The 21,502-nt window shown below is 52.8% G+C and overlaps 2 protein-coding genes across 6 annotated transcripts in view; one reads left to right on the top strand and one right to left on the bottom strand.

Moving 5' to 3' along the window:
• Positions 1 to 13,301, top strand: part of MYO19 (myosin XIX) — a 33,171-nt gene extending 19,870 nt beyond the window's left edge. For all 3 annotated transcript variants that reach the window (XM_044248489.1, XM_044248491.1, XM_044248490.1), the window contains 13 exons: positions 732 to 805; positions 1,497 to 1,618; positions 1,776 to 1,889; positions 2,147 to 2,323; positions 2,624 to 2,776; positions 3,826 to 3,933; positions 4,840 to 4,910; positions 6,693 to 6,796; positions 8,408 to 8,574; positions 8,706 to 8,835; positions 9,967 to 10,052; positions 10,939 to 11,241; positions 12,549 to 13,301. In XM_044248489.1, the coding sequence (XP_044104424.1) occupies positions 732 to 805; positions 1,497 to 1,618; positions 1,776 to 1,889; positions 2,147 to 2,323; positions 2,624 to 2,776; positions 3,826 to 3,933; positions 4,840 to 4,910; positions 6,693 to 6,796; positions 8,408 to 8,574; positions 8,706 to 8,835; positions 9,967 to 10,052; positions 10,939 to 11,241; positions 12,549 to 12,677 (1,738 nt within the window). In that variant the 3' untranslated portion in view covers positions 12,678 to 13,301. The remainder of the gene's footprint in view (positions 1 to 731; positions 806 to 1,496; positions 1,619 to 1,775; positions 1,890 to 2,146; positions 2,324 to 2,623; positions 2,777 to 3,825; positions 3,934 to 4,839; positions 4,911 to 6,692; positions 6,797 to 8,407; positions 8,575 to 8,705; positions 8,836 to 9,966; positions 10,053 to 10,938; positions 11,242 to 12,548) is intronic.
• ZNHIT3 (zinc finger HIT-type containing 3) lies at positions 13,172 to 21,086 on the bottom strand. Of its 3 annotated transcripts, none has more exons than XM_044248499.1 (6): positions 20,988 to 21,086; positions 18,521 to 18,628; positions 18,169 to 18,200; positions 16,357 to 16,443; positions 15,077 to 15,157; positions 13,172 to 13,698 (listed from the first exon to the last, which is right to left on the bottom strand). In XM_044248499.1, exons 1-6 carry the CDS (start codon positions 21,053 to 21,055, stop codon positions 13,517 to 13,519), a joined length of 558 nt encoding a protein of 185 aa, XP_044104434.1. In that variant the 5' UTR covers positions 21,056 to 21,086; the 3' UTR covers positions 13,172 to 13,516. The 3 variants fall into 3 exon arrangements, with proteins under 3 accessions (XP_044104434.1, XP_044104433.1, XP_044104435.1); XM_044248498.1 differs by lacking the exon at positions 20,988 to 21,086 and adding an exon at positions 20,769 to 20,977; XM_044248500.1 differs by lacking the exons at positions 18,521 to 18,628; positions 20,988 to 21,086 and adding an exon at positions 18,320 to 18,485.
• Between the last annotated feature and the right edge of the window lie 416 nt (positions 21,087 to 21,502).

Below are 21,502 nucleotides of genomic sequence, written 5' to 3' on the forward strand. Positions count from 1 at the left end.
CTGCAAAATGAGAAGATAAGATAAATATGACGGCCACAGACAGAGTGAGCCTGTGTGAAATAGAACATTTCATACAGGGTTACTGTATCATTAGGTCATTTGTGTCTAGTACCTCAGATGGGTACTTGAATCCCCTGTGGCAAAAACAGAAACCAGAGCCTGATTGCAGTAAGTTGCAGAGCAGTCACTTTAAGAAAAACTGTAAGAGGCCCCTTAATAGTACCATACATAGTGCTGAATGTGTCCCCAGGACAGTGATTGCCTTGTCTTCTTACGGGTAGGGGGGAATGGTCCAGAGTACAGGATGCCACTTGGGGCCACTGCGGGATTGAGTGGGGGCATGTGGCAGGGTCTCGAGCTCTAGGCACTACAGATCTGGTTTTGCAGGGGAGTCTAATGAACTTGGTTCTTTGCAAGCCTAATGCAGGCCTGCCCATCAGTTCCTTCCCTTCTAATCAAGACACCAGCTGAGTGTCCGGCCAAGTGACTGATGGGAGATGCACTCCCCATCTAGCCCCAGGGTCTCGTCCTTTGTTCAGCCTGCTGGCAGGACAAGACAGATTTCTGTCTTGTCGGGACAGGCACGACTATGTTTGACCCTTTGGCCTGCCAGGTTTGGGATACAGGCCCTTCGGAGCATGGCACCCTGGCTGGAGGAGCAGTGCTGCTGCCCCTCAGGCTCACCTGACCTCTCACCAGAGTCCTCTCTCCCTCCATCCCCATCCCAACAGGCTGTTTGACTGGCTGGTGTCCGTGATCAATAGCAGCATCTGTGCAGACCCTGCCTCCTGGACCACTTTCATAGGTAGCAGGGGCTCACCTTTCGGGGAGCACTCCTTCAAAAAAAGAACCATAGTGTCCACTGTGCGACTCCGGGCAGCTCTGTTCCCTTCTCTTCACCACCTTGTCCTCAGCCACCAATGTCTGGGCAAGATGGCTCGTGTTCTCGGTGCCCACATCTGACCCGTCGGTAGCTCTCCAGGCAGACTCGGATGGTGTCTTGTCTGTGAGGGCCCCTCCTCCCCTGGGACCCTGGTCCAGCCTCAGGAAAGCAGTTGGGGGAGAGGCAAGATAGCTAGATTAGAGGGATTTGGGGGACATGCCAACATGGTTGGACTTGGGGTGGAAAAGTCAGGGAGGGGAGGAGGTCAAGCTCAAATATGGGAAGTTTGCTCAAGGGACAGTGGCATTTTAGATACCAGCTGGGCTGGTGAGATTAAGGCCCTCCAAATTGGATTGGACACAGATAATGTTCTCTAGGCCGCCCCTCAATCCTCATTCAGCCTTTTTTCCTGCTCTGAATTCTGAGGGGCCATGAAGTGGAGATGGGCCCCACCCCAAGGTGGGGTGTCTTCTGTGCCCACCGCCGGGTGTCATGCTCATTCAACTCCATCTCCAGGCTGCCAAGCATGTGCCTTTGCCCCAGGCTCCCACAGTCCCCCCAATACTCCTTCTGCCTGGGCAGCAACCCCATGGGCTCTTCCCCATCCTCTCAGGCCTGCTGGATGTGTACGGATTTGAGTCCTTTCCCAACAACAGCCTGGAACAGTTGTGCATCAACTACGCCAACGAGAAACTGCAGCAGCACTTTGTGGCTCACTACCTGAGGGCCCAACAGGTGAGGGGTGGAGAGCTTCTTCCGGGGGCTTACCAGGAGCCTTTCGCTCCTTCTTTGATGCCATTCTGGAATATGCTGTGGTATTGAGACCAGCCATGGATGAGCCATCTCGGCCTCAGATCACGTTTGCCTTCTCCTGCCATCTTTTATTCCCTAGGAGGAATATGCAGTCGAGGGCCTGGAGTGGTCATTTGTCAACTACCAGGACAACCAGACCTGCTTGGATCTCATCGAGGGGAGTCCCATCAGCATCTGTTCCCTCATAAACGAGGTGGGGTCAGCTAGTGTGCTGAGCACCAGAGTGGGGCCTTTCTGGGGCCTTGGAGACTATGCTGTGCCCCTGTGCCTCTGTCTTCCCATCTGCCAAATGGGTTTGTTAATCCCTATGTTCCTTCCCTCTCAGTGTCACTGTGATGCCTCTATGACACCTCTGCAGTTGGTGGGGGGGGGCACAGGGCATGGGGACTCTGAGGGTTGTGGCGAGCCTGTCTTGTGTTTGTGGCTGACCACCCATCCCATCCCATGCAGGAATGCCGCCTAAATCGGCCAAGTAGTGCAGCCCAGCTCCAGACCCGCATCGAGAGTGCACTGGCGGGCAGCCCCCGCCTGGGCCACAACAAGCTCAGCCGGGAGCCCAGCTTCGTTGTGCTGCATTACGCGGGGCCCGTGCAGTACCACACCGCAGGCCTGGTGGAGAAGAACAAGGTGAGGCCAGGCCATGGCTTGGGGGAGGCCTGCATGAAATGAGGTGTTGAGTTACTGCTGCACATACATGGAAGTTTCCGGTCATGCACTCTCATGAACATCCTCCCAGAATCCAAAGTCACTTCTTAGGCTTACCTGCATGAGGTCCCTGATAATCAGGGATGAGCTGCCCAGAAATGACTCTTGTCACAGTGAGGCTCCCATGAAGCCATCTTCTGGGGCCCTGGTGAGCAGGACTGGCGCACCAGATGGGTGCATGCCACCTGCCCTTACCTGCTGCCCTTATCCTTTTTCCAATAGGACCCTGTCCCCCCTGAGCTGACCGGACTCCTACAGCAATCCCAGGACCCCTTACTCAAGGTGCTTTTTCCTACTGACCCCGAAGAAAAGGCCCAGGAGGAGCCCTCTGGCCAGAGCAGAGCCCCTGTGTTGACTGTGGTGTCCAAGTTCAAGGTGGGTCTGGGGGTGCTAATATGTGCCTGGTTCACTCATCAATCTCATATATTTACCAAGCATCTCCCAGGGTTGGTACTGTGTGCTGGGGAGCACTGATGGTCACAGAAACATGATCCCATCCACATGGAGTTGGTAGCCTCACAGGGAAGATCAAGATGGGAAACTGACAAAGAGACATATAATTGACATGATTGAAAGCCTAGGATCTTGTGGGTGGCACAGTGAGGGCCTCTTACCCACTGCTGATAGGGTGATCGTGGACAAGCAATAGTTCCTTGAACCTCTGTGTCCCATTCCTTCCCAGTTCTCCAGCGTCCTAGTCCAGCTCTCCTTGGCTGGTAGACTGGCCATCTCCTCCAGCACCTTTTGCTTTCTGCCCCCTCTCAGCCCTTGCACATTCTGCTCCCCCTTCCTGGGATGCCTGTTCTCCTGCCCCTGCTATTGCCCCCAAACTCCCACCCTCCATACCCCTTGCCCTAGTTGATTCCTTCTCCTCCTTCAAACTTCAGCCTGATCATCACCTCCTAGAGGAAACACCTTGTGGAGACCAGATTTTGTTGGGACTTCCCTGCCTAGCCTCAAACACCCCACTGAGGGGGGCCCACCCCATGTCTCTGTGTCCCGTCAGACCCTGGGTTCTGAGCCCCAGACTGACCATGTCATTACCCCAGCACAGGTCCCCTGGCACACAGGATGGGTTTCATGAGAGCAACTGTTGCCTGAATGAGTGGCAGTGGCTTCTGAGATGGTGCTCTTCTAGGAAGATTGCACCGCTGAGGGTGAGGGAGAGGAGCAGAGACCAGCCAGGTGTAAGATCGTAGGTCAGGAAGATCCCTGGAGGCAGGGGATGAGGAGCATTAGGAGGTCAGGCCAGGAGGGTGCTTAGACTCCATGAACACGTCCCATAATCGTCCCAGGACTCTCACAGCATCCCCGTCTCCGAGCTGTGAGGACCCCTGGGGGTGTTGGAGGCTGTCACTAACCAGGGCCCAGCTGATGTGCGCCGGCAGCCCCAGTCTGTCTGACCCACAGTCTCCCTCCTGCAGGCCTCCCTGGAGCAGCTTCTGCAGGTTCTGCATTGCACGACGCCCCACTACATTCGCTGCATCAAGCCCAACAGCCAGGGCCAAGCGCACAGCTTTCTCCAGGAGGAGGTAATTCACAGAGCTGGAGCTGCTTTTGCAGCGAGTTCTATCTGGCCAAGGCCCTGAGGGATTGAAAGGCAGAACTTACCCTCCAAATGGAGTAACCAGAGTGCGTGTCTCAGGCTGTCTCAAATGAGGGCGTCTTGTGTTCCCTGCTTTGGCAGCATGGTCATGTATGGTTTCATGGTCTGTGCACGGCACGGTAAGCTAGCCAAGTTGTCCCCCTGCATCTGAAGCTCCGTGCACCGGCTGTGCCCTGCTGAGACCGAAGCTGCCCTGTGGGACAGGTGACTCTTGTGATTCGCTGAAAGCCTGCGTCGCCTTAGAGTCAGCACGGTGCAGCCATTTCTGTCAAGTTGTTGCTGATTTGCACAAATGCAGTCGGCCAGCAGCTGCCCTTTGTTCAGGGTACCGAGCTCTGTGGTGTGGAAGAGGTCTGAGTGCTGCAGAGTGCTGGAGAGGGTCCCACAGCCAAATGGTCTAGAGTTGAAGGCCAGGATCTCTCCACTCAGGTCCCGAAGAACCTTTACAGTATGATCTCTCCTCCCTCTCGGCTATGATTTACTCTGTTGTCCGCAGAACATAAAATAAATAGAAAACAGATTGGGTTGGGCTGCATGGTGAGGCAGAGCCTCTGCGCTGGCTGGAGGGCTGAGACCAAAGCAGGACCAGCATTTGCCTCAGCTGCATCCAAAGCCAGGCATCCAATAAGGGTACCTGGGGCCACCTGGACCCTTTCTAGCAGGGATATCTTCTTGAGGTCCCAAGGAGTATACCCCCAGCAGCCACACCTCTGGACAGCCTGCAGGTTCATACCTACCAAGGCCAGGGTAAGGCCTCAGAGGGCAGAAGGAGTGGTATTTCTGACCTGCTGGCCCCATGCCGCAGGTGCTCATCCTGTCTCCACCCTTGCAGGTCCTGAGCCAGCTGGAGGCCTGTGGCCTCGTGGAGACCATCCACATCAGTGCTGCTGGCTTCCCGATCCGGTGAGTGGGCCGAGCCAGGCACGGGACCAGTGCTGGGGTGGAGCTTGGGACTCGGGCATGACGAGCTGCCCAGCCCAGAGCAGGAGGTGGAGGTGAAGAGAAAGCAGCAGGTCTTCAGAGGTCAGCCTGGAGCTCAAGAGGCTTCACTCATTCATTTCGTTTATCCGTTCACTTTCTGTGTACTGTTTTGTAGCAAGCACTGTTTCTAGTGTCAGTGAATAAGGAAGGTGAGCCTCTGCCTCTTGGGGCATCCGTTCGTATGGGACATATAAGAAGTACAAAGTTAATCAGTGCTAGGAAAGAAACAAAAAAAAATGCTGCTCAGTAGACTAATGGGAGAAAAGAATCTTTGGGCTATTGAGGGAGGGGCCCCTCTAAACAGCTCAGGCCTCTGTTAAGGAAAGGTTCGGGGGAGGAAACCGCAAGCACAAAGCTCCCAGTTTAGGAACTAAGATGCTAACGTGACAGGCACATAGAGACCTGGAGGAGAGCGGCCGCATGGACCCCACAAGGACTTGGCAGTTTGGCCACAGGGCCTGGAAGCTGCTGGATGTTGTGAGGAGAGAGTGCTGTGCGCACATTGATGCTCTGTGGCTGCTGTGTGGAGGCTGGACATAGGGGTAGGAGAGAAGGGACATGTTTGAGAAGGCTGTTGCTGGTGTGCAGGCAGGATGGTGACCCAGATGAGGGGGCAGCCATGAAAAATGGAGTGAAATGGGGGAAATTGGAATATTGTTTCTGATAGAAATGGGATTGTGGGTTGGTTGACCGTGGGGTGTGGGCAGGGGAGCAGTCAGCTTCCAGGACATACAGGAAACTTCCAGGCTTCCATCTGAGGCTAATGGATGCATCAGGAGGCAGTTCCCTGAGATAGGATGTCTGGGGAAGGCACAGGCTGGAGGTGGGATGGGAAAAGAGACAGGAATGTGACCTTATCAGGTTTGTAGCGGCTGTAAGACAGGCTTGGGGCCCAGAGCTTTGGGAACTAGAGTGCGTGAGCATCTGTCCTCATCGTGAGCAAGGAGAAAGTCATGGTGGGGAGAGAGAAGTGCTCTGAAGCTGTTCCCTGAGGAACATTCACATTTATAGAGAGGGTAGGTGACAAGAAATCAGCAACGGCAACTTGGCAGGAGTCGTGGGTGAAGGAGGAAGCCAGGCTCCTGGGGGTTGCGGGGGCTGAGAGAACTGCATGAAGACGGCGGCCAGCTGGGCACCTCCCAAGGCCAGTCAGAGCGACTGTTAGATTTGGTGGCGTGGTGTTTGCTGATGGCTGCAAGAAGAAGCACACGGGAACAGCGCTGGGGACAGAAGCCAGACTCAGGAGGAGGAGGTAGAGACAGATACAAGGTGTTACCAGCAGTTTAAGTGTTGCAGTGGAGGGGAGCAGAGAAATCAGGAGGAAGCAAGGGAGGCTCTGGGGTCAGAAGCCACGGATGTGGCTGACTGCATATGCGCCAGGAGCCATCCAGCTGGGGAGAAGCCTGCAAGACCCTTTGGAAGGAGGCAGGCCGCAGTCCCCTATGAAAAGAGCGAACAGCTGTTTGGGCAGATCACCTTGGCAGGAAAAGCAGACCCAGTTTAAAATGGTCTCCACTGGCTTCTGTGAATGACCACAGTCCTCCCTCCAGAACCACACCGCATCCATTCATCGCGGGCACTCTGAGGGCAGCGCCTCGTTCCACTGTTGAGTAGATTAAATCAAGGAACTCCCGTTGGCCCCAAGCTCTGTGCCAGGCTCACAGATGAAGTCACTTCATTTCTTCTGCCTCCCTCGGCTTCCAGGATCCCTCACCGGAACTTCGTGGAACGATATGAAGTACTGAGAAGGCTCTGTGCTCGCACTTCCTCTGGCCCCCACAGCCCATCTCCTGCTGAAGGGCACTCCGGTGAGTGGGGCCCGTGTGCTAGTCACGTGTTCAACCACAGTTGACCGAGCTCCTATCCTGAGCCATCTCGGATGGGGCTGGGCATTCAGAGCAGAGGGAAACACAGCCCTGCTCTCATGGTTCTTGACTCAGTAGGGGAAACAGACTAAAAGAAGACAAACACTAGGGAAAGTGGAAAGGCAGAGCTGAGTACAGAATGCCGTGGGTAGTGCTGGGAAAGTGTGAATCAGGGAAAGCTTCCTGGAGGAAGTGGTGTCTGAGGACGGATGGCATTGGCCAGGTGAAGAACATTCCACATGACAGGTAACTGGATGGAGGGCTGCATGCAGGAGACAACACTGTGTGAGGAACTCCAGGCCAGAGTTGCTTGTCCATAAGGACAGAGAACAGGTGGAGCTGAGACTGGGGTGATAGGCATGTCACAGAAGCCAAGCTTTATTCTCTGGGCAGATGGAGGCACGTCAGAGGAGGAAGAGAGGGACATCAGCCTCATGCTTTCTGGAGACCACTGTGGGGCCCCTATGGCAGGCCATGGGAGTGAGGCTGTTAATGCTGGCCAGAGTCAAGCTAGAGGTGTGGACACAATGGGCAGTTATAGGAAGAAACTGGTCAGACTGTGCCTGGCCAGTGGGGAAGAGAGGTTTGGGGGAGCTGCTGAGCCCCATAGGGCTGACTTGAGCTCCAGGTTCCTGGAGTCATCCTGTGGAGGCATCTGCAAAGCCCTCTGCAAGCTCTAACGTCAAGGGAAGGTTGCATGTGACCCCGGTTTGGGGGTTGTCAGCATGTAGGGTAAGCCCCCTGCATAGCTGGAAGAAGAGGCCAAGGACTGAGTGGGAGGCTCCTGCCCAGCAGCAGTGGCTTCCACACACACATCCCTGCCCTGGAGCCTGGCAGACCTGGGACAGTTCTGCTTTCCCTTCTCTCTCGGGCACAGTTTTGTCACTTGCCTTTCACTCTTTTCCCCCACTTCTTTCCTTCCCCTCTCTTCGTGATCTGCTCTACTGCTGTGTCTCATGCCTAAAGCCCCCTTCGCCCCTGGTTGATTTTGCGGTTTCTCGTCTGCGGCGTCTTCTTTGGCAGCCTCTGTCTCCAGAGAGGCACTGGGCAGAAAAAGGTGGTCAGAGCCCTCAGGTAAATCCTCTGTAGGAGCCAGCCCTGCACGCTGCGGGAGGGCAGGCAGGGGCACCTGTTGGGCCTCCCTGGGACTGGGATTCGTTCGCTCTTTTCTCACGTGGCAGGAATTGAGGGGTCAGGCAGAGGGAACGGCCCAGCTGCCCTACTCGGCCCTCAGCATGTTTGGGGCCTTGGAACACATGCTTGCAGAGCAGCCTGGGTTTCCAGATTGGGCACCAAGTACCCTTTGCCAGCTTGCCCAGGGAACCCACGGGCATGGAGGCTGTGGGCCAGCCCAGGGCCCAGCCACAAGTAAAGATTTCTGTATGCCTCAGAACACCAGACGCCTCCCTCCAAAAAGGGTGGAGAAGTGGCTAGAGGCAAGAACAGGAGCAGAGAAGCCTGTGGAGTAGTGGGGAGACCAGAACCGGTTTCTCAAGTCCACAGAAGTGTGTAGATGACCAAGAGCTGATGGGACCTCCATCTCCCATCCCACAGAAAGGTCTCCGTGCACCGAGGCGGCCACTCTGCAAGCTGTCCTCCAGGACATCCTCCACACTCTTCCAACTCTGACTCAGGCAGCAGCCACACTTGGTGACCCCGCTAAGGCCACACCAGCCCCAGTTCACTGTGGCAAGACCAAGGTGTTCATGACGGACTCCATGGTAAGCTGGTTGATGGTGAGGGGAGTTCTCCGAAGCCAGCTGCTTGCTCTCCTCAGCACCACGGGGTCTGGAACCACTTCAGGGCAGTGGGAGGAAAGGCTGAGACCCTCAGCGGATACCCCTTCTCCCAGCTGGAGCTTCTGGAACACAGACGCGCCCAGGTGCTGGAGCAGTGTGCCCGCCGCATCCAGGGCAGCTGGAGGCGACACTGGCATCGCAAGCAGGAGAGGCAGAGGCGGGCGGCCGTGCTCATCCAGGCAGGTAGGAGGCGCATGGGCCTGTGTGAAGACCCTGCGTGATCTGAGTTTCCTGCAAAACCTTATGCCAAGGCCGTGTCCGAGCCTCAGCACATGGATGGCACGACCCTATGGTGCACTGGGATTCGAATTCCAACCCACCTCACCCATTGTCTCCCCAGTCCAGTGAAAACCAGGTCACACTCTGCTGTCTGTAGGCAGCAGAGACTAAAAAATTGCCTTTAATTCCCCTTTCCCAGACCTAGAGGGTGGCTTATGCCATCTTCCTTTGCTTTCACAACAAATCATTATGTGCTGAGTCCAGGGCTTGTAATGAGTTTGAGAAGATCTGATTTATCAAAGGAAGAGACATAGAAAGCATATTCACAGCAGTCTTACCTTGAAAATACTAGAAACCACCCACATAGCTGACCGTAGTAAAGTCATGGTTATGTCATGAACCAAACTTAAATACAGCCAAGAAGTCTTTTTGAAGAGTATTTTAAATTTAATGGAAAACCTCTTCCAATGTGATGTTCAAATCAGGATACCAAACTGCATGTCAAGCGCGATGCCACCTTCCTCAGGTGTGTTTCTGTGTTTACAAGCCTAAAAAAATCGTGTAAGCAAACTGTAGAACTCTGCACTGGTCAGCTAACAGGATTTGGATCTGTCTTTAAACTTTTTAGTTTTCTAGAATCCAAACTATTAATAGTGAATGGAATAGCCCCCTTTCTGAATGTAAAAGAACGAGAAAATGCTCAAAGTGCAAGAGAAGGAAATGAAAATTGCCACACGATCAGTCTACCATCGTTGGTGCATGGTGGGGTCTCTGTTTATGAATTCTTAAGGCCAGTAAGCAGCTTGAGCTGAGGATTTCCCCCTTGTTCCCCGGGCACTGCCTCAGGCAGTGCCTGAGGCGGAGGGGAGTTTGCTTCCCGCTGTCCTTCCACACGAGGTCTGTCCCAGCCTGACGCTCCAAGTGGCCTTCCAGAGCTTTCAGAGGGCCTTTGTTCCCTCCTGTAGGCGGCAGCGTGGGCTGGCCGTTCACCAAGGAGGCGCAGGTTCTGGGCAGCTCGGGCGTGGCTGCAAGGCCAGGCTTGCAGAGTTCTAACAACATTTCATTTACTTTCTTGTCTCTGGGCAAACCTGCCAGCCATCCGTTCCTGGTTAGCTCGGAAACACCTGCAGAGGCTGCACACCGCCGCCACGGTCATCAAGCGCGCGTGGCGGAAGTGGAGAGTGAGTATAGGACTCCTGTGGGCAGGACGGGTGGTGGCCGGCTGGCACCCAGCAGCCCTGGGCTGGAGCGCTTGCCCGGCACTGCATGGGACACCACCTGTCCCCCAAGGTGCCTGGAGTGCAGAAAGGGCAGCATCAGCAACTCTGGGCACATACTAAAAACCATGGAATTCTGCACTTTCAAGGGGTGAATTTTATGGTCTCTCAAGTAGATCTCAAAGCTGTTACTTTTTTTTTTTTTTTAAGATTTATTTATTTATTTATTTAAGAGAGAGACAGTGAGAGAAAGCATGAGCGAGGAGAAGGTCAGAGGGAGAAGCAGACTCCCTATGGAGCTGGGAGCCCGATGCGGGACCCGATCCCGGGACTCCGGGATCATGACCTGAGCTGAAGGCAGTCGTCCAACCAACTGAGCCACCCAGGCGTCCCTCAAAGCTGTTACTTTTAAAGTAGCAAATATTAAAAAAAATAAAATAAAATAAAGTAGCAAATATAAGGCCTGAGCACAGGCGCCTTGGGCCCAAAGATGTTTGGCCACAAGGCACCCACCTGTTTGAAGGCATCCAGCTGTTCAACAGTCCTGTGCCCTTCCGATCACCTTGTTGAGCTATCTTATTATAGTTTGGGTTTCCATTAAGAACTAACAGATTGATGGGGTGCCTGGGTGGCTCAGTGGGTTAGCGCCTCTGCCTTCGGCTCAGGTCATGATCCCAGAGTCCTGGGATCGAGCCCCACATTGGGCTCTCTGCTCAGCAGGGAGCCTTGCTTCCTCCTCTCTCTGCCTGCTTCTCTGCCTACTTGTGATCTCTGTCCAATGAATAAATAAAATATTTTAAATAAAAACTAACAGATTGAAAGCTATAAAGTGGCATTCTCTTTTTTTAAGATTGGAATGGCCTTCCTTGCTTCGAAAGAACTGGATGGTGTGGAAGAAAAACACTTTTCTCAAGTTCCCCTTCCCACGGGCTCCTTCCTACTGCCACAGACACAGACCAGCCTCCTGGCAGCAATAATCCGCCTCTGGCCCCTAGGACTGGTCCTGGCCAACGCAGCTGTGGGGGTCCGAGGCTTTCAGAGGAAGCTGGTGGTCTGGGCCTGCCTCCAGCTCCCCACCGGGAACCCCAGTAGCTACCCGGTCCAGATAGCCCAAGGACAAACTGGTGTCACATCCATCCGAGCACTGCCTCAGGTAAGCTGTGTGATGGGACAGCAGTCCTGCCCACAACGGCTCTGGGTCCCTCACACCTCCTTGTAGAAGGCAGGAGCCAAAGCCCGAGTCCACAGCAGGAGCAGGACTGAGGCAAGAGCTGTTCTGACCAGGGAAGCCACAAGCCTGAGCTTCCCAGCTGGCTGCAGGTTTGGGTGGTTTCCATCATTACAACTCAGAATTTTCTAGAGTCCTCCCACTTTTTATTTATTTTAAAGATTTTATTTATTTATTTGACAGAGAAATCACAAGTAGGCAGAGAAAGAGGGAAGCAGGCTCCCTGTTGAGCAGAGAGCCCAATGCGGGGCTTGATCCCAGGACCCTGGGATCATGACCTGAGCCGAAGGCAGAGGCTTAACCCACTGAGCCACCCAGGTGCCCCCCCCATTCCCCTTTTATAAACTGTCTGGCTTCTCCTCTGAAATCTCCATTTAATTAGTCCCACTTTTTTTTTTTTTTAATATATATTTATTTATTTATTTGACACAGAGAGAGAGAGATCTCAAGTAGGCAGAGAGGCAGGCAGAGAGAGAGAGGAGAAAGCAGACTCCCTGTGGAGCAGAGAGCCTGAGGTGGGACTCAGTCCCAGGACCCTGAGATCATGACCTGAGCCGAAGGCAGAGGCTTAACCCACTGAGCCACTCAGGTGCCCCTAACTAGTCCCACTTTTTGTGATGACAGTTTATTGTCTCAAATAGCACTGAAGTTAGCATCCTATTTTCCTCAAATTATTACTTCGTTTATCTCCTGCTCCAGCTGTGCAGATGACAAGCAGGTAAGTCAGTGGTCCAAGAGCTGTTTTTATAGTACGGGAAGCCGGGGAAAGACTCAGCCAACACATGTAATGGGCTAATGCTCAACCTGCCACATGAGGTCCCCGCAAGGGTTAAGTGACACAAGTCAGAAGGAAGGAAACAGCGAGTTTCCATTCCTGAGGAATTCCGGTAGGAGGGAACCTAGAGATCTCCGTGACAACACATGGGTCAGCCAGATAAACAGCAGTGGGACTGTTTGCCAGTTTTAAGCAGTCTTAGGACTATGACAGGCAACACTCTTACAGGAGAGAGTTTGCTCATCCATCACACCGAGTGGATGTGAAATGTTGTATTTTTAATTTGCCCCTCGTTTAGAATGAGCAGAAAGCCTGCATTCAATCCTGCTCCTGCTGGGACTCTGCTATCTGTGCTTGTCCACACCTCTGCGTTTCTAGCACGGGCGCTGTGGGGCACCGAGAGGACTCGCACTCCCGGGACCTGGGGTTCTAGCAGTCTCTCTCTCTCTCCCCCTAGGGCTCGATCAAGTTCCACTGCAGGAAGTCTCCACTGCCGTACGCCGACATCTGCCCTGAACCCTCACCCTACAGTGTTACTGGCTTTAATCAGATTCTGCTGGAAAGACACAGCCTGGGCCATGGGTGAGCTCTTCTCACCTTCTACCCTCACCTGGCTGGGCAATCCTTTGGTGCCTTTGTGTCTACAAGGCCTTTTCCTGCCAGCTGCTTTGCCAAAGACATTTAATCCCACACAAAGATGCCAAACTACTCCCACAGCAACTCCAAGCACTTGTGACCAAGCAACGTGTTGCAGCCCCTGCACTAGGGGCCTGGGGCTCCCCTCTACATCTCAGGCCCTGACAGGTGTCGGGCTGGTTAGTAAATCAGGGCTAAGAAACCTCAGGGCCACAGAGGATGTCCCCCATTTTACTACCTTCATAGATCCAATGCAGCAGGGCAGTCCATCACTACAGTGGGGCACCCCGATTCCCTGCAAACAGAACAGTTGGGTCAGCTTGAAATCAGCCCCCAAATTTCAATTAGAATATTTGCATTTAGTTCCTTTAAAAGGAACAAAACCTATTTTTAATATGTTGATTTATTTAATGTAATAATGTAACAAAAAGGTGAACAATACAATTTACCATAGAATTACCATGTCCTGATTTTATTTAACAACAGTGAGCAAGTTTTAACTCAAATGGGTATGAAACCTGACCAATCATGTGATGTCTCTAAACTGTACCAAAATTAAAATATTTAAACACCACCATCTGAGTGTCCAGTTCTCCCTCCATCAAGGGTTTGTCACCTTGAGTATCCTCCTCTTGTCTGAAACCCACGCCCACAGTGCCGGAGACAAAGAGCTTGTGCAGCCGGCCTGGAAGTCAGCACCGTGGCCGAGGGCTCCATGCTAGCTCTTCTGGGGGCAGCAGGCAGGGTGAACGCACGTGCACATGCCAGCAAGCAGCTCGGGAGTTAAGCTCACGAATCCTCCTCCCGGGATGGCTCCACGATCCGTAAACAGCAGTCCGCAAACTCCACAAACAAGGGCTCCTGCATGCAGGCTCGCATGAGCTTCGCCTTATTGTCGCCCTGATCGAGGCTGACCATCAGCTGTCGAAGGTGCGGGTTGAGCAGAAGGCTTCTCAGTGCTGCAGACTCACCTGAAAAACGAACGAGAAAGCTGATGTGGGTTCAAGTGGGGACAGATGGAGACGGCTAAAAGCTAAATGCGTCCAGTGTAGTACCCGTCAAGGGTGCTGCATGCCCTAAACCTTTGAACCCAAGAATGGAACCCATGCTCCACGTTAACAAGGTGAGGTCACTACAGCAGCTGATCTCCCAGTTAAAGGCCATCAGATTCTTGTTCTCAGCATCTCTATAAATAGTTTAACTTTATGCCATTTCAACTAGGAAAAAAATACCAGCACATACACAGAGAACAACATGAATTTGTTGGCACGTTGTTTTTCATGGGCCTGAAGGTGCTCCCGGGTGAGGAGAGTTACACCAAACAGTGAAAGCCAGCGCACGGCCCTCGCACTGCAGCCTTGGCAGCAATGAACAGACCGGACATCTGCCTGCTGCCTCACAGTTTACAAAACCATCCACGCCTGCCCTCGGCCTCACTGCCGTGGGACTGGGTGCGTGGCAGAGTGGGCCTCAGGCGACGGAAACAAAACCTTCCACATGCAGGAACCACATTGGCCTGTTCATCACACACTTCACAGAACTGCCCCCAGGCCTGACCATGTGGGCCCACAAAAACGCCAGGCGTTATGAACACCTGTGTCCCTCTAAAAATCTGTCTGCTGGAGTGACCAGACCACATATAAAGCACGGGGGAGGTGGGAGTGAATGCAGGCCCCTGCCCTACAGGCCGGCGTGAGAGAAGTTACCATCAAGTACGAGTGGTGTATTTCCAGGCCCCATGGGAAGGTGAAAGTGCTTGCTTCTGAGAAAGACAAAAGGTCAAGGAAAGTTAAGGTGAGGAAGGGTAACCTGAACCAAGCCTCGAGGGAGAACTTTGGCGACTCACAAAACCAGCAGGATTCCAGGCAGGGAAGTGCGGAAGCCCCAAGTGTTTATGGAGTCAAGTGGCCAAAGGGATCTGCATACCACACTCCGTTAGGGGGACCCTTGAACACCACAGGTTTGAGCTGCACGGGTCCACTCCTACACAGTGTTCTCCCATCAATACAGTGTTGTAAATGTATTTTCCCTTCTTCATGATTTTCTTAACATTGTCTTTTCTCTCATTTACTTTATTGTAAGAATGCAGCATGTAATACATGGAACATACAGAACGTGTGTTAATTGACTTAAGTTATCAGTAAGGTTTCCGGTCTACAGTAGGCTATTAGTAGATAAGTTCTGGGGGAGTCAGAAGATAAATTTTCAACTGCAGGGTAGACAAAGGGGAGCCCTACCCCTGTGCAGTTCAAGGGTCACCTGTATTTAGTAACTTAAAAGAAAAATCAGACTCTGTACATTGAATTAAATAGATTAGTGGTTGATGAAGAAGCAAGCACACACACTTACCTAAATTCTTTAAATTCTGCAAAGACACTCTGTCCTCTTCCTCATCACTATTGAGAAAGTCAGCTACAGATTCGTCGTCATCTGAGGAACAGAAAGCACAACTAATTATGACTAGAAACAAAGCCTGGACGCCAGACTTGAACAACTCCCAACAGATAAAAGTGCACATTGGTGACAGTAGCGAGGGGAAGCAGGTACTGACAAAACAAAAATGACCTTATCTGGAATTCGTGACTTTACCAACATTCCTTTTTGGGGAAGGAGGGTGAAGCCAAGAATTGGGGAGTTTAACAAATGCGCCCTAGTGTGTTCACATGCTTGTTTTTTTTTTTTCAACCATTTTTTAAGACTTTATTTATTTATTTGACAGACAGAGATCCCAAGTAGGCAGACAGTGAAGCAGAGAGAGAGGGGGAAGCAGGCTCCCCACTGAGCAGAGAGCCCAGTGCGGGGCTTGATCCCAGGATCCTGGGATCATGACGTGAGCCAAAGGCAGAGGCTTAACCCACTGAGCCACCCAGGCGCCCCTCACATGCTTGTTCTATGTGCTTCTCTGGTGGTTAGGCCAGGAGCCTGATTCTCCAATCCCTATCACCCCAGCTCTCCTCACTATGGCTCCAGCCCTGTCGGGGGCCAAAAAATTCGGTGCTCGGTAAAAACCTGCTAACATGAATACCTTGTGTTTTCAGTATAGTCAAAAATTTCTAACATTGCCAAAACCCAACAAGCAGGTTTCTCAAAGGGCAGAAATAGGCTATCCCATGCTGTGAATGTTCAATACCTCTTTGCTGGCACCAGGAGGGGCTGCCTTCAGAGGCTGGCATGGTGCCTGACACCCAGGAGAGACTGTAGTCTGCAGTGATGGCTGGGATGACTGCGTGCTCCCATAATAAGCTGGGAGGCGCCCCAACAGCAGGAAGGGGAGCTTGGCTCAAGGGAGCCTCCCACATGAGCCTGGCTCAGGTGAACGACGCTCCAGCCAGGCCCAGGGAGGGAAACCTGAAGCCATGACTGGAGAAGGCTCCTGTCATTAGGGTGTCCCCTTCCCCCGAACACCACAGCCAGCTGCCTCTCACACCCTTACTTCTTGTCCTTAACAGTGGCCTCAGGCTGCTCTAGACTATGCAACAGGGGCCCCCACTCCTAGTGCTCTGGGCTATGGAAGCTGTTCTTAATGAAGCCATCTTTCCTGACTCCCTGTCCCAACCCACATCTCTTTCCTTTCAGTTATTACCTTGAAACCCTTTCAAGGTTAGTTTTTTTGAAGTCAAGCAACCCACCTTTGTTTTCTGTGGGCTTGACAGTTTTTGCCGTAACAGCGGACCTTATTTTTTTCTCAGCAGGACGAGTTTCGGGGTTGCACTGCTCTGAAAGAGACATAAACAGATGCACATCACCTCCACTTCAGTGACAAGGCCACACTGCCCCACCGAGCCAGCTTCTAGGGGGGAAACATGTATGTGGTTAGGGATGGGGGGGTGGAGATGGATGCAGAGAAAGTGAGGGATCCTATCAAAGGGCAGCACTGAGAAAAGCAACCCTGGGCCTGGCAGAGGATGGAAGAAGCAGGCCTCACGAACCTGAAAGCTGTCCCCATCCTCCTTTCCCCCGCCTAACCTCGCTGGGCTCTCCCTAGAATTAAGTGACACACTGACTTCAATTAGCGAATAATTTTCTCAGCAGTTTCAGGTACCAAATTTGCATGTACCACATGCCGCTGGGATGACACAGATGAAAGTCATCAGGCCCACCTCAAGGGGTTAAGCCTTAGGGGTGGCAGCCAGAGACCTGGATAAGAGTCCGATCGATGTCACCTGAGAGGACTGGAAGACAAAGGGGAGGTGCTGCCAGGTGGAAAGAGCATTCCTGACAGAGAGGTCTACAGCTGGACCAGAACCCTGGAAGAATAGGGTCGTGTGCAAGGACCGTGATACACAACTAGCAGCTGACTGACAGGGGAGGACTGGCAGGTGGCTGGGATGCAAGTGGAGGAAGCAAGAGCAGAAGAGGGCCACACGGAGGCTGCCCTTTCCTCCCAAGAGCAGTGTCTCTCATCAAAGGCATTGTGATGTTCAGGGTGGAAAGGTCTTTAACAGTGTGAGATGGTCTCACACTCCACAGGATGTCTATTTGCACCAACACCAATAACCAGAAGTGCCCCCAACCCTCCTCAGCTACTGTCACAACAGAAACATTCTCACAATGTGTCTCCATATAGAGAGCAATACCCAGGCTAAGAACCACCACCTCCCTCTGCTAGAGAGACTGGAGTTTTCAACAAGGGAGTGAATTACTCAAATGTGCATTTTAAGAGAAACCCTGACCACAGCAGGGCCACACAGTGAAGAGCTCCAGATTTCCCCGTACTGCCCTAGGGGTTCTTAGAGGGGCCACTCAGGACCGCACTGCCAGAGCAAAGCTTAACAACCCGGCTCCCCAACCCAATTTTCAGCAAAGCAGTTCTGCTTCTATCTTGAACGGAAAAGTTTCTTTTGAAAATGTTCAAGAAATACTAGGGTAAAAAACAAAAACAGCAGGGGAAGCGGTACAGCTTGAAACATACCTCTAGGCCAAGGACCGCGAGGGGATCACGCTACAGGCAAAAAACCAATAAGGCACTTCAATAACCAGAGTGAACTCAGCATGAGGTCATGGGAAAGGGTCCCTGAGGACTAAGAGGAGGCTCCAGATGGGAGTTAAAATGTAGACTTAACAGCACTAACCTCCCCTTAAGGTAAACAGATCTACCTCGTTGTTTCTAGCCAGGCATTTAAAGAAGAAAAAATTGTTCTTGTTAACCGCAGCCAGCGCAGCTTTTGAGAATACTAAGAAAAAACCACTAGGGTTGACTTTGGCGGCCAAAGCAGTTACCCATTTTTGGGGGGAGAGGGGGGTGGCGGTCTCTGGGGGGAAAGGTATAGCAGAAGTTTCTGACTGGTCCGAGTCCCGGGAAGCATTCACAGGCAGAGATTCCCCCTGGGGCTCCGACAGGATTGAGGGAGGCAAGGCCGGGAGAGACGCGGCGGGACGTGAGGGCTGCCGGCGCGAGAAGAGGGGCGGCTCGGGGGCGCGGGGAGACTCCGGGGCCTTACCTTTGTGCTTCCGGAAGCAGGTCACGGAGCAGCTGTAACAACAGAGACCACGGGCCGCGTTAGCCCGGGAAGTCGCGCGGACCCTCCCGGGGTCCCCGCCCGGACCCCCGCCGCCCCGCCCGGTCCCCTTCCTGACGACTCCCGCACTCACTAAGGCACACGGCAGGCGGGGCAGCGGTATTTGGGTTTCTCCAAGCAAATCACGCAGACGACGGCGCTGCAATTGAGCGACGCCATAATCCCTCCACGGCCTCTTCTCCCCGGACGCGCCAGTCTCTGGCCGGGAGTCCCCACGTGCACGCCCTTTTTTCCTCGCTTCCCTAACCGGGACCAATCGGCGCGCAGCACTCACCGGCAGTCAAAAGCAATGGACTGATCCTGCTCATTGCTCCAGTCCTGATAAGTAGAAAGTAGATACACTCGATCCTTCGGCTTCCCGGAGTAGGTCTCGCAGTCGTCCCTAGGGGGTAGCAGGGAGAGGGAGAGGGAGAAAAAGGCTCCCCATTGACCAAGAAGTCCCCACGCGGGACTCCATCCCAGGACCCAGGGATCATGACCTGAGCTGAAGGCAGACGTTTAACCCACTGAACAACCCAGGCGCCCCTGACTTAGACTTCTAATTCTTGCAAGGGCACTGGGTCCTCCCCCTCGACATTCCGTTTGCTTATATCTAGCAAAGGAGAAATCCAGACCCTGGTCCAGAATCAGTTAGATTGAGTGACACACACATGCTCTTCCCTGCTTAAGCCCTTTTTCTCTCAGGAAAGAAAGCTGAGGCTCCAAGGCAGTAGCAGGCACAGTCTCTGCCCTCTATGAGCTCAAAGCTTAGAGTGGTGGCAGGAGGGAGAAGAGATCGTCTTAGGGTCCTGCCGGCGCTAGCCTTCACTTGCACGGCCCAGAGAGCGAATGCCTCTTCAAATCTTGCATTCCGGGCTCATCACTCACTTGGCTTGGTCATGGAACAGATGAGTGAGCTCTGGCCCAAAGGAGGGGATTCTGGCCTAATGAGTCCAGATAGATGAACTGCGACGGGCCTTGAGTGACACCTCAGGCTTTAGGAACAGTCATGTTTCATTATCAGCCTGTGCCTCCTTGAAACCCTTAACACCGCCCAGCCCAACTAGGGCTGCCACCGCACACCTAGGGCCATAAGTCATTCTCACTCCCAAGTCCCTCCTGCCTTGTGTTGAGCCCACTAGCCCTCAGGATTCCACTACTATAAAGGCTCCACATGATTGTCATTGTTTTTGCAGATAACCTGGTAGGACCAAAGCAATTGTTCGAGTCTTGGCTCAATCCCCTCCCTGGCTATCTGACTTCTACAGTCTCTGAAATCCCTCACCTATTAGTGTGGATGTGCAAGCCTGATGTCCTGAGCAGCCGAGAAGCAGAGAAAAGACCATGTGTAAAAATGTATGTAATCTGAGCAGAGCCAGAGTCTCAGTGATTGCAGGCTGGGGCTTGCTGGTGACATGAAGGGACCAGATTCCAGACTGACTCAGATTCCATCCCGGTATTTACCTCCCTCCTTGGAGACACTTCTGACAGCGACCTCCACTGGCCTTGCCCAGCACTTAGCCAGGAAGACCAACAAACAGGTATTCACAGCTATAACCTTCAAAACAAAGTAACTCCAAATTACGATGGAAAACAGGATCGGGGCGCCTGGGTGGCTCAGTCATTAAGCATCTTCCCTTAGCTCAGGTCATGATCCCAAGGTCCTGGGATCGAGCCCCAAATCAGGCTCCCTGCTCCACGGGAAGACTGTTCTCCCTCTCCCACCCCACCCCCCGCTTGTATTCCCTCTCACCCTATGTCTCTCTGTGTCAAATAAATAAATAAAATCTCAAAAAAGGGCGCCTGGGTGGCTCAGTGGGTTAAGCCGCTGCCTTCGGCTCAGGTCATGATCTCAGGGTCCTGGGATCGAGTCCCGCATCGGGCTCTCTGCTCAGCAGGGAGCCTGCTTCCCTCTCTCTCTCTGCCTGCCTCTCCGTCTACTTGTGATTTCTCTCTGTCAAATAAATAAATAAAATCTTTAAAAAAAATAAAAAAAATTTAAAAAAATCTCAAAAAAAAGAAAGAAAGAAAACAGAATCAAGGGAGAAATGGAGTTCTAGCAGCGTGGCAGAAGTGAGGATTTGTAACTTATATAGAATATATATGTAAATAAATAGATTGAATGTTTTAAAAAGTTTGTAATTTGAAGCACTATTTGATAACCCAGAGTCTGTAACTCCTGGAGCTCAGGTCCCAACCCTATGAGTGCAGGTGTCGCCCCCAAGTCCCTCAAGGCCAGGGTCCCGAAGCGCAGGTCCCTCTAAAAGGGTTCTGCTGTCAGCCTCTATGGGCCACCTTCGGTGGGCCTAGGCCACGATCCATCTCTGCTTTGGATGTGCCCAACCACCCTGGGGATGCTGTTTAATCCTTAGTGCTGAAGTAGCATGGACCCCGACCTGCCCCACATGCAGATGCTCCCGGGGTAAACCAGGACCTGCCTGAAACCTAAGACATGTCCACACTGACCCAATAATCAGCGGCATCTCCTGTATTCTTCAACACTTGTGACCACCCCAGAACCATCCCAGAAGGTCCATGCTTACCTGGGAAGGCCAGAGAAGGTCAGTGATTTGCCCAGGCCACAGTTGAATCCTGTGCCCTGTCTCACACCTGGTAGTAATCTGCTGACTGTGGACATCACCACCACCCATTCCAGATTTTTCCTGGGAGTTGTGTTTGGAGGCTGAGGCCATGGAGAGTCTCCACAATTTTCAGGGCTCAACCCCACGTCACCCACAACCAAACCACGCTTATTCCTCTACCTTTGGGTCCAGAGATGGCGACTTCGGTGAAAAGAAAGTTTCTGGAATTCCTCCCATGCACATTCCATGCAGTAAAGGCAGCCTTCCCTCTACTCTGGGAGACACTGCAGCATCCCAAAACAGTTGTACCCCTCCTGCTCCAATGTCCAGGAAAGAAGGCAGCTCGGCGATGGTGATGAGGTTGGGGAACATCAAAAGGCCAAGCAAGGCCAGTATAGATCTTCTTGGCAGTGGCCAGTTCAGAAAAAAAATGACACATAAGACTCCAGGCCCAGCAACGCACGTCCACACTGATGTAGTCACCCTTAGCAGCACCCTGATTCTTTCTGGACCCCCCTCCAAACCCATCCTAGCAGCTGTCTAAGGCTGCCTCACACCTCCCAAGCCCGACCTGGAGAGGGGTGGGGTAGAATGATTTTCAGAGCTCTGCCACCCCGCAGGCGCTGTCCAGCACATTCCAGGGACCAAAGCCAAAGCTTGGCGTTGCGTGTGGAGGTCCAGGCCCGCAGCTCAGC

The sequence above is a fragment of the Neovison vison genome, chromosome 5 (genome assembly GCF_020171115.1).
Source record: "Neovison vison isolate M4711 chromosome 5, ASM_NN_V1, whole genome shotgun sequence".
In the NCBI taxonomy this organism is placed as follows: Eukaryota; Metazoa; Chordata; class Mammalia; order Carnivora; family Mustelidae; genus Neogale; species Neogale vison.